Source organism: Theropithecus gelada, chromosome 11, assembly GCF_003255815.1.
Source record: "Theropithecus gelada isolate Dixy chromosome 11, Tgel_1.0, whole genome shotgun sequence".
Lineage (NCBI taxonomy): Eukaryota > Metazoa > Chordata > Mammalia > Primates > Cercopithecidae > Theropithecus > Theropithecus gelada.
The window spans coordinates 31,646,742-31,659,620 of NC_037679.1; the positions used below are offsets into that span (position 1 = coordinate 31,646,742).

Below are 12,879 nucleotides of genomic sequence, written 5' to 3' on the forward strand. Positions count from 1 at the left end.
ATAATCCATTGCAATCTTGGATTTCTTTACAACACGGAGGGCTTTTCACTAAACTAAGTTTAGGATCTTCTAGTCTTTTAAGTTAAAATCACAAAGCAACATAATTATGAGGCTTTCCTTGATTTTAAAAGGAAATTTATGAAAAGTCCACATATATGATGTTTGGAAAGTTGTGAAATGTATTCACAGTATAGTAGTTCAAAAGTAAATACAAATTTCAAATATGCTTTTAACTTGGAACTTTTAATTTGTCTTTGTTACTATATGTAGATTTTGGTTATGTGTGTGCATACACACAAACACACATAGAATAGGGAACAAAAAGATTCTTAGGAAGTATATAAATATGTATATTTTAATTTTTAAAAACTGCCTCAAAGTTTGTATCCCCAAACCTTATAGTTATAACTTAACTTATAAGGTTTATAGTTTAACTTAGTTAACCTTGTAGTTAACTTGTATCTGAACAGCTATGTGATACAATGTCTGACATTTAGGAAATTTGCTGTATATATATGGTATTGACCTGCAGGTATTTATATGAATCATTTTCCTGTATTTTAGAGATTTTTTTCTAAAACCCAAATATAGAAACAAACCAACTTTGATCATAATCTCTAGTTACTTAGAATAAATAATTTAAATATATGGAAATTCTGTTTGTGGCAAACAATGATTCACAAACATTTTATGATTATGCTACAAAAAAGACACAATTATCCTTGAGAATTTTTAAATATCCTCAGTTTTATATATCCTTTGCCTTAACCAGTACTTATTTGGCTTCACAATTTAGCTGACCCAACTCAATATGGATAGGTACTAAAGTCAAGTTAATGAAGTTATTCTGTCTTACCTATAGATGGTTTTGATGCCTTTTATTTCATTTTATTCCAAGTCCATTCAATCAGATTCAATAGTAATTTATGATTTAGAGTAGAAATGCCTCCTATTTTCAGGCTTTTTCAAGACCTAAGTACACAAAAATGAGCTTATCATTTAATTTGAGAATCAGACACAGAGTTGGGCATCATTGTCTCTTAACTAAGTGTTCCAATTAACCAAAAGAGATCCATTATTTTTAAGAGAACAGCTGTTAATGAAATGGATCAGTTCTTTGTCTCCTCCTGACAGTAAATCTGTCATTAAATATCTGGGGCATATTTTTAAACCTATATTGAAAGTTTGGAAGTATTTGCTGAAGAGTTTACATGAGTTGTTCATGAACTACTGCCTAAAGAGTCAATATAGATTTTGCTATTATAAATTGTTGTATTACTAGACCGATTGTATGCAGTCATTATTAGTATAGTATAGTATCTCCACATAGTTAGGCCCTCCAAAATGTTTTTTTTTTTCATTAAGTATAGGACACAGTTTTAAAATCAAGAACTGTAAACATATTATTTTGATTTTCCATACTGGAGATAGGAGTTGGTATAAAATTATGAATTTCTTTCAACCTTCCATTTGAACTCTTTACTATTACTGAATTCTGTTTATTGTGAATGCAAAACATGGAATAATAAAATAGTCAAATTTCACACGACAGATTCATAGAAGATGTCCTTCTCTCTCACTCCCCAAAAGACATATTCACTATAATGTTTATTACCCCCAGGCATGTTTCCCAAACATTTTTTAATTATTTATTTATTCTCACAGTTATTGAGGTCACACAATATCTCTTACATTTCTAAAATAGAAAAATATATTTTTCCAAACTGGAATTGTTGGCTACCCTATTGATAATGGTGAAATGATAGATTGAAATAATCTGGCTATATTTCAAGGCAGGAAACAAATACAGTCATGTAGTCATTGGACTTGGAGTAAGACCATCCAGCATATCTCTGGCTATTCATTTGAGATTAAACTGATATTACTTCATGTATAATTATAGGCCTCAATTTTTATCCTATAAAAAGGTGAATGTTGCAAAATGCTTCTCTTTAATAGATGAGTTTCATGATTGGTCCCTGCATGTTGGTGGCTGCTTTCACACATCAAGTTAGAAATTTCATTTCACAAAACAGAGCATTAAGTGCGTCCCACAATATTTTTTCTATTGATCTGGATTGTATGGGAATCTGACTAGTTTTTTTTTTTCTTTTCTGCTGAATCACTTTAGATATGTCATATTAACTTTTCTGTAAACTACATTAATAGTGTCCCGCGGAGTCATTAGATAATAAATAAGGAGAATATTAAAATGTAAATGCATGGAGCCACTGAGATGTGTCTTAATCTAACATAAAAACAAGTAGAAAGGAGTTATGTTTAGACCTTAATCAATATGGCTCAGGTGTATAGATATTAGTTACTTTTTATTTCAAATTCAAAATGCAAAACCTTTTCCCCCCAAGATAAATGCTTTTGTTGGCAGTTCTCTTTGCACTGCAATTAAAATTCGTAGAGGCCAAGTCTCCTTAATGGCATTGAAACAGTGAATTCATCTTTTTGACTTATGCCTTACTTTTATGACTGGAATTTTTTTTAGTTCACCTAATGAGAGTAGTAAAAATCACACAGAAGGCGCATGGGAAATGTTTTTTGTTTTTGTTTTGATATAGCTATTTTTATTCTTAAAGCTTCTCTTTTATTTTGCAGTTACCTGTGGCAGATTCCATTAACTATTGTGGTAGGAAATAGAAGCCATGTGTCTTCAGAAGCAATTATTTGGGTGTCGAACAAATCAGGTAAACTATATATTCTCCCCTGAGGAACTATCTGGTTTCAGATAATTGTTTAGCAACTTAACCTCTGGTTTCAGCTGTTATAAAATGTGAATAAAGACAAATTAGAAAGAGAATATAAAGGAGTGATTATCAACCCTATAAAATTAGATATAGGATAGTTACTAAATAGTCTAATTTCAGTTTGTTTTTGTAATTACTAAATTTATTTGTTTCTTTAAGGGTAAAGATGAAACTTAAAAATAAACGTTTGTAATACTAATCTTAGGTGTTTAAAATTGTATTACTTTATAACTCCACATGTAATTAAAATATAATTATAACCTCAAAGAGAAGAGTATGCCAAATACTGAAAACACAGGTCTCATTTTTAATTCCACTTTCCTATCTTCTCTTTACCAGACTGTCTCTTTAAAGGATGAGAGAGGCAATATTCTCCATGGAATTATATAATTACAGGGCCAGAAGGTGGGGGGCTTGGACAGGTTAGCAAGCCATCTCTTAGGTGGGGTCAAACCTCAAGGAGCAGAGAGAGATGAGATTCTATTCCCTTTCTAAATATCTTCAAATAAGATAGTGACCTATTTCAATTTACTGTCTGAAAGCTATTTCTTGAATCCAATCTATAGCCTTCATTCTAGAGTGTGAAACAGGTCCCTTTTATTTATGTTTTCCATCGAGTTAGAGAAAAAGTCAATTATCATCTTTTATGTAACATTTCATTTAGGTTTAGATAGTCAAGTGTGCCCAGATATTGTTTTTCCTACTCCTTTCTCAGATGCTGTTAATTGATGTTATTTTGCTCTTTCGTAAGCCTTATTTTAAAAAGCCACAATTTTTTTATTTGAAATAGGGTGAAGTATGAATAAATAAACAAATGCAATTTCTTATCCTCAGGCTTGCTATTATAAGGGAGGTTTAAGTGCTCAGAATACATATATGTATACGTGCAAGAAAAAGTTGTTACAGTAAAATGGAATCTGGTTATCAGCAGTATGAACACTTACAGTTCCATGCAGATATTTACATACATTTTCGTGTTATTATATTTGTAACCCATAAAGACATACAATGAAAACATATGCTTTCATTTATATACACTATATATGAAACATTGATATGTAATGTAGCAATGTATTGAGATACTTTAAAATTTGTTGGTGTTTTTCCTTTTAAATTGTTCATTATAATCTATTCTTTCACTTACTGGAATTAGTGTTTATATCGTGATTCTGAATTCACACTTCCTGTATTACTTGACTTTATATTTGTCTTTTCCTGTCGTGTAGTTGTTTATCTACATAAGTTGTTGTGAAATGATGAGGGAGAGCAGTGAGTTGTTATAATGACCAAATTAGAAAGAAGTCATCTCTTTATAGGATTCCTATGAGATGTGATAGAACTATCTTCAGAAATAAGGTAAAATATTTATCTTTGGAAGGTAGAATGGAAATGGGAAAATGAGTGTAAAGATACTGATCAAACATGGGGATTCTCCCAAAACTTCACTTTTAGATCGTGCAAGGATTCAGGATGAGTAATTCTGGTGGATACCTTTCCGGGTCCATTTCTTCTCACTTCCTAGTTATTTCCATGCTGTTATTCATGATATCTTTTTATCTTTCACAGAGTATCCCAGGCTGGGCGTAGTGGCTCACGGCTGTAATCCCAGCACTTTGGGAGGCCAAGGGGGGTGGATCACTTGAGATCAGGAGTTTGGGACCAGCCTGGCCAACATAATGAAACCCTGTCTCTACTAAAAATACAAAAATTAGCTGGGCATGGTGGTGGGTGCCTGTAGTTCCAGCTACTCGGGAGACTGAGGCAGGAGAATCACTTCAACCCAGGAGGCGGAGGTGGCAGTGAGCCGAGATTGCGCCACTGCACTCCAGCCTGAGCAACAGAGAGAGATTCTGTCTCAAAAAAAAAAAAAAAAAAGTAGGATAGTATACCAGCTATACCAGCTTTTCTTGACCAATGGCCACGGTTTATGTTTGAGGGATTGTTTTCCTTTACTGTCTTTCATTATTATTCAAGAATAAAATAATGTATTGGTTCAAACCATATGTTTGCCTAAAATATCACCTATCTTGATATGTATGGTCCTTATACATAGCTGCAGAGTTTGAGCAGTACATAACTCTAGGAAGCACTATTTGCACAGGCTATGATATGAATGGCACAGGCCCACACCCCAAAGTTGTGTAAGGTGCGACTTGGACATTTTAATGAAAAATGACACATTCATAACACTATCTTCTGTTTGATATAACATTGTCACATTTAGAATATTAAAACTTGCAGATTGCCCATACTAAGTTAATGTTTCCTGAAATGTTTTCTGAAAACTTTGTAAATACAAAAATCTGCAAAGTTTACAAGAGGCATCTAAGACTGAGCACTTTCCTGTTTGCCTTTTCAGTCCCAGTTTATTGTATTCAATTTTTTTATGAAGTCCTTCATTCTGATGACTAATAAAAAACTAACAACAAAGAAAAATTAGGAAAAAAAGAGAAAAGATTGTTAATTTTTGTTTCCTTGTGTATGTTGTCCCATCTCCTCTTTTTCAAAATATTGTCAACTAAATCACAGTGAAAACTGTTTCCCACAAAAACATGAAGAAAAAATTCTGCTCAATTCTTATAAACATACGTAAAACAGTTCCATATTTAATTATAACAATCGGGTCAATGTTTTTGTAGTTTTTCATTGTCATTAGTGATATAGATTTGATCTACATGATATTAATGCAATCAGTGGTGAATAATATAAAGTACAAATTAGATTTGGATCATCATATATTCTTGTCAGTTCATTTTTGGAAAATACTTTGGATAAACATTTAATTAATGCTAAGGTAAAGCATAGATCATTTTATCCTAAAAATAATTTTTAAAACAATTTTTCAGTTTTAGAAAACAGGTTGAAGTGTTTGTCTTTTTCATTCTTATTATGAAAATACCCAAAATTCAGACATTTGTATATGTAGTAGCTTGCATGTTGACTGGCTATTCAATTAACGGTTCGTGGAGAGGAATAAATGTAATGCCAAATGTTAGGAAAGAAAATATTAAAATAGAAGAGAAATTAATCCTGAAAATTAAAGCAATCATGAAAAGTAGCATAATGCAGTAGTGCTTTCTTGAAGCACTGGTTTATTTGAGACTCACAATGTTTCAAATGTGTATTATTTTATCCCCATTTTACAAATGAGGAAATTAAGACTTGAGAAGTAATTTGTCCAAAAAATCAGTTGATTACGTAAAGAGGTGGCTTTAGAAAGTTGGCTTCCTTTGCTTCCTACCCTTCACCTGACTCTGCAAACACACACACGCGCGCGTGCACGCACACACACACACACGATTTATTACTATGGTAGATTGCTTTGTGGATCTGTCAGTTATTTAATATGATGTCTTTGATTATATGCACATGATTCTTTATAGGTTTTACAAAATATCCTCATTTGATTTTCACAAGAGTCAAGTGATAAAACCAATATGTATTATTTTCCCTGAGTTTGTCTCACATTGTTACTCTGGTTGACCTTTTAAAAAAGTTTTTAAAATTCGAATTCTTTGCAACTGGCAAATATTGGATAGAGATACCTAATCTCTTTTCCCTTTTTATTCCAATAGAAAGTAAAAAATATAAAATCTTATAAAATACCAACTACTCTGTACCTCAATAGCCTAAGCCTTGTGCCATTTTGGATACATTCTAAATATAATTTTTAATTATTATTGCCAGCATCAAGATATAACTTCCATACATTTTATTATGGTACTCATCAAATACCATACCTCATTAGGCCATTGGAAAAGATCTCTTTAAAATTCATTGCTTGCCATAAGTTAATTTGAAGAACATTTTAGGGATATAATTAACTAGAAGAGAAAAGATATTTAAAAATCTATTACAAAAAATTTCAGGGAATCATTTCTGCAACAATCTCATTTGTAACAAAGGCATAAAAATATTCGTGAACAGTAATAACCTTCAGGTTTTAGTAGTAAATTTAATAATGACATACTTAAAAACAATAGAAGCCTGTCTTTCTTATTCTGGTCAGACGGTGTAGAAAGTACAGGAATTATTTTCTTATTTTAATATACATATTAACTTAAATTTGACTATATCCTATCTATAAGTTGTTGAAATTGAGTAAGTTTAAAAATTAGATTCGAGCGAATCAAGTGGGGCTAAGTTATTCTAGTTATCTAAAATGTGAACAGGAAATAACTTTAAAAATATAGTTACTGTTACAGTAATGCATGACCATTTCAAACTTGTCAAAATCCAAAGTATGTGTTTATATGTTAAACTTGATGCTTTAACATTGTAACTTTTTGAAAAAATAGATAAAATTTATCAACTTTTCTCAGCTCAAGTGAATTCAAGTATACTTTAAATATTTCTTGTCATAAAAATCTTAGTATACTTGAAGACACTTAGAGATTAATTATTTCTGCCTCCAAGGTTACTAATATTTTTACAATAAAAAAGAAACAATATTCTCAATATTTAAGTTTCAATTTTCATTGTCTGAATTCAGACATTATTAATTAAGATCTCTGTTTATGAGGTTATTTTAATTTTAAAGAATGGTATTTTCTTATTTATTTATGTAGTCATTTTTACATCTTTAAAATAGATATGAAATTCTAAATTTTTGTAGCAATTGTTTGAATAAATACACTAAATTTTGAAAACTATACAATCATAGTTTTGGAGACTAGAGAAATTATTTGCATTTTAGAAAAAATATGTGATGATTTATTTTTCTAAGTTCCATGGATTAAGTATAGTATATAAAATAGTGTACATAAATGTCTTCTTCCATTGAATCATCGATTTGGAAGGAAACTTAAGGGCCATTATTTGTCCCTCAGGTTACAAGTAAGGAAATTGAGGACCAAAGAGAATCAATGGCATAAATTTAAACACTTACGTATAGGAAAGCTGAGACAAGAATTTAGCTTTTCTATCGTACTCTGATTCTTTTTCCAGTGCCATTTTCTCTCTTTCAAATCAACATTAGACTGTGAAAAATGTATATCATATTACAGTAAAAGTGTTATACCATCTTGTATCAATAGAATATAACATAGTAAAAATTTGGACGCTGAAGTCAGGAGACATAAGATGAACCACTTCTTTTCTTGGATAATTCGATTAACCTGTCTGAGCCTTGTTTCTTTATCTGTTCTAATAGACACAGTTTATAAAGGTGGTGGGAAGTTGTGATACTGGAAATGATAAACATTAAATTTTTATATTCAGTATACTTTGAGGCTTAAGTACATTCTATTTTACTGCAGATTTTAGAAAATTGATCATCTATAACATGCATTGGGTTTATTAGTTCACTTCATTCCAAACCTGAGAAATGAGTGGTCATTAATGTCCACCCAATAAGTTTTGTGGTATAAATTCTTCTTGTGTGGTCTCTACTTGAGAGTGAGTACTCTGTAAATGTATTCCTTCAAGGACATGAGAGGGAAAATTTATTTCCTATTTTGAAGTCTGAATGTGTAAAAACTTTGACATTGGAGTAAGAACTAGAGATGTATCCCTACTCAGACCAGAGGCTTATGGTTTTTATGATGCCTTTTATAGTTCTGAGTCATTGTAGAAATTAGAGTAGACCCATGTGGTTTTGATTTTTTTCCACCTGGATGTCAGACTATGTATGTCTGTGTGTATGTGTATACATTTAAAGTCAACTTCACTGTATAAATTTTATGAAATATGAGACTTGAAAATCAACAACATAATTATTATAATAGTCAACTGTGTTTCCGTGGAGTCAATAAAGGCTATATGTTCAGTGAATTGTGTCCCTTTTTTGTACCATTTTTGAAGGAGTTAAATATGTAAGAAGTTATAATATTGTTTCTACTTTTTACTGGCTTCTATTAATGAATTAGTTGGTGAAGATAATCAAGTTGCCATTTTCCAAAGTGATCCCAATAAGCAGAATTTATTATCTTTGTTTCTAATTCTATGTGGAAATATTAAAATCTTGAACAAGCAAGTGTTATTTTATTAGCATTATTGACGATGTTTAAAAGTCTGTTATTTATTCGTTCTCTCAAGAAAGCACAAGAAAAAAGGCAAACACCAGTGAATTTCAAGTAAATGAGCTCTATTGTTTTAATATTTTCTTACTGAATAAAAATAGTGGAATATGCATCTAAAACCTCTTCTTTCATTCTAGTCTCATATCCCCATACAATCTAATTAGAAGTTGCCTGAATACAGTGGTAGATTTCTAGGTTACACTTACTTTGAGAAAGAAAATTATGTATATGTAATGGAGTTTTGTCAAGAACAAAAATGCTAATTATAAGAAAACAATTAATTGAGATGATAGTGAGTAACCAATTAAAGGTGTTTCTAGCATCTAGAATTAAATTAATTAAAGAGTAGGCTTCAATTAGGTATTTAAAATGGCATTCACTTAATTATTAGTATTGTTATATCTGGCACTAAGAAAACATACTTCATTTTAACTCTTAAAATTTAAAATATATCCCAAAAATGCTGTTTTCAGAGCACCACAGAATAACCTATTTGGACAAAGGAAGCTGGCTGCTGGGGAACATCAATCAAACTGGCTATTTTAGAGTCAACTATGACCTAAGGAACTGGAGATTATTAATTGATCAATTAATCCGGAATCATGAGGTACACTCCAGATTTGCTTATCAAATACCTTTTTTGATATGTGAATATCTGCCATTTTAATCCTAATTTATCATATTATTTTTTCTAATTGGCCTTAGGTTCTTTCTGTGAGTAACCGAGCGGGCTTGATCGACGATGCCTTCAGCCTAGCCAGGTATGTTTTCCTGTGGATCTCCCCGATAAAAATTCGTGCCTGCAAGACTTCCTCTATTAAACTGCATAGTATGTATATGTCTTTTATTTAGGACATTTAAAAAAATCTATTTCTATCTTATGTTCTTTGACTTTGGATATGAGTTCTAATTAGTCTCCCAAACTTTCTATCCATAATAGCTATAGGGTATTTCTAAGTCAGGATAAGCTTGATGAATTTCTCCACAAGTTCAATTTAACACTGAAGATTAATAGTCTCTTCCCGATTTCATTAATGAACTCTATAAAATGACCATTGGGCCATATTTAAGTTTTGATAGAAATTACCTTCAAGTATTGGCAATTTTTCCCTGATATATACTAGTATATCTTTTAAAAATGTTTTTTGAATGTTATTCATTCTAAGAAGCTTATGCTGCAGAACAGAAATTAATATTCCACTGAGTAAGACTGTTCTTAACAAAATATATATCAATCTTGTAGAAGACTTTAGTTGTACTATAGTAATATTTGTGTTATTTCCATAATTATGTTTACAATATTAAAATTAGTTATTCCTTTGAATAGTCATTAAATGAAATGTTGCTCATAAACTGAAGCTATTTGCTCAATTTTGAGACTAAAATGTAAAACAAACTCAGTTCCTTTAATATTTTATACTGTTTCACATCCAAGTAGTTTTAATTTTAATAATAGAATTATACAAGCTGTCAATTAAGACATGGGTGACTCTCCTTACTTACCTAGTTATCATGATTTACCACATTTTCTTCTAAGATAATCAGGGGAAACTGGTTAGTTATGCTTGTGCTGATATTAACACATGACTTATCTTAGTAATAGGCTTTGTTTCATGGGACCTGAAACTGCTTTTACAGTTCATGTATTCAATCAAAATTCAATTCTCTTCCATATGTTAAAAAGCATATTACACACTACAGGATCCTGATCCATCAAAATAATGAGCTTACACATAGAAGACTTGATAATTACTTTGATAGAAGCAAAGCCAAAGTTTGGGATCAAATTACAGAGATTGATTTTTGTAAAAACAAGCAATATAGAGGGGAGAACACAAGTATATAGAGGGTAAGGAAAAAATTTCAGGTGCTTTTCTATTTAAAAAAATACTCTGACTTTTGCCTGCCTTATTGCTACTAAAGAAACCAAAAACATTGCTAATATTTTTCTTATTTGGTGAGTGATGCTGTATCAGTGCCTCATTCTGACCAGACATATACAATTTCAGGGACACATTTGCCTAATAATTGAATGGCAAACCTAAGAACAATTTATCAGCAAGGAAACTGCTAATGAAATTGTACCAATTGAATGTATTTGTGTAATAAGAACTAGGGTTCAGTTCTAGTAAAGATAAACGAAGGCTTTTCCATGCCATAGCACTATCTTATTGGGCAAAAATTTAGAAATAATAGAGCTACATAAAGGCCTGCTGAGATAATCATGTGTGGAGATAATGTTTAATATGTAGCTTTTGCTCTGCAGTAAAATCTGAAGTCTTTGTAGAAAGTTTTATGTATGAAAGAAAGATTACTTTGGCACAGAAGTTTAGAGAGTCCAGAAAGCCAGAAGGATAATGTATTTAATGTGATAATGTACTGAAAGAGAAGCAGAAAAAGAGAGAGTGAAGTGTTGAGTACCACAAAGAAAGGGTAAGGAACTCAAAGAAAGCTGTTTTCATTAGCTAATAATTATTAAGCACTTTTAAGGAGCCAAATGCTTTTCTATTTTACATATAGTAATTTGTTTAATTTTCACAACTTTATAAGATATATAGGTAGATATTATTGTTATTATTATTCCCACTTTATTTTATTTTCTTTTTCTTTTTTTTTTTGAGATGGAGTCTCGCTCTGTCGCCCAGGCTGGAGTGCAGTGGCCGGATCTCAGCTCACTGCAAGCTCCGCCTCCCGGGTTTACGCCATTCTCCTGCCTCAGCCTCCCAAGTAGCTGGGGCTACAGGCACCCGCCACCTCGCCCGGCTAGTTTTTCGTATTTTTTAGTAGAGACGGGGTTTCACTGGGTTAGCCAGGATGGTCTTGACCTTGTGATCCGCCCGTCTCGGCCTCCCAAAGTATTCCCACTTTAAATGCGAGGAAATGGAAGCTCAGAGAGGTCACACAGCTGATAATTGGCAGAGCCACAGCCTGGATCCAGGTGGTCTGTCTGCAGAGCCTCTGCCATTAACCAGAGCACTAAGCTGCATCTTAGAAGTAATAATATTTATTGTAATAAAAGAGCCAGACAATATAGAAGGACTGAGGGGTTTCAAGGCAGTTGTTCATGTGAATCGTTACAGGTTTGAAATATGGTGAGAAAGCAAGTAAGTAGTGATAGCCTAATGACAGAGACCAGATGGAAATTAAAAGGAAGGGATCTGTTGACTCATCTGCATTAAATGATAGAAGTTATTTTTGGATGAAATATTTTATTTAATTTTAGTGGATAAATTTCTTTTTCAAAAATTAGATTTCTTCTTCACTAAGAGAGAACATTGCTTTCAATTCCAATTTTGGATGCTTTCAATTGCAATTTTGGGAGCCTTAAAAGTTTGAAGTAAATAATTTCATGATCATTTATATAAATTCACCAGAAAAACATGCAAATCTCATTGAATATATACTTATAATTTGTTTTATTGCTTAAGAGATAATTTTCCTATTACAGTAAGAATAAATAAATACAAATTTAGATTCATTTAGGCAAATTCCCTGCTCTTACTTGGAGTTAAGGATTATTCATATATCACTGTAGTATTGTAAATATTCCATAGTTTTGCTATTCAATCTGTATCAACCTTTTCTCAATCTGCTGAACACATCGTGCACTCTGGCTTCTTTAAAGATAACAAATAAAAGAATAGCAAATATTTATGAAATGCTTATGCTTTTACGAATGATCTCCATCAGTCTTCTCAATGAACCAATGGAGTGGGTGTGGTTACTTGTTGACATTTTATAGCTGAGGCATTGAGATTAAGAGAGGTTAAGTTGCTTAGGTAAGGCTGCACAGCTTTTGGGGCAGGGATGGAGGCAGTAGTTCAACCCCAAACAGTGGCACAGCAGAGTCCATGACCTCAAGTAAGAGTAACTTTGCCCATTACATGGAATTTCTTGCTATCCTCATTCCACTTGACTGTTCAGAGTATTATCATACACTGAAAAAAATGTATGATTTTACTCACCTTCCCTCATTGAGGACTTATCTGTCCTTCTCAGCAAAAGTAAGGTGATATTCTATAGATCTGTGTCACAGCAATTGTCACCTTATTGCTCAACCAGTTCCTTTTCTGGGTTCCTGATAGTTCTTCGATGATGTG

General features: G+C 31.9%; 1 protein-coding gene across 1 annotated transcript in view; it reads left to right on the forward strand.

Moving 5' to 3' along the window:
* The window catches only part of TRHDE (thyrotropin releasing hormone degrading enzyme), a 419,008-nt gene that overhangs the window by 305,009 nt on the left and 101,120 nt on the right, over positions 1-12,879 (forward strand). The window contains exons 10-12 of the mRNA XM_025402213.1: positions 2,611-2,699; positions 9,253-9,386; positions 9,485-9,540. Coding sequence (XP_025257998.1) covers positions 2,611-2,699; positions 9,253-9,386; positions 9,485-9,540 — 279 coding nt within the window. The remainder of the gene's footprint in view (positions 1-2,610; positions 2,700-9,252; positions 9,387-9,484; positions 9,541-12,879) is intronic.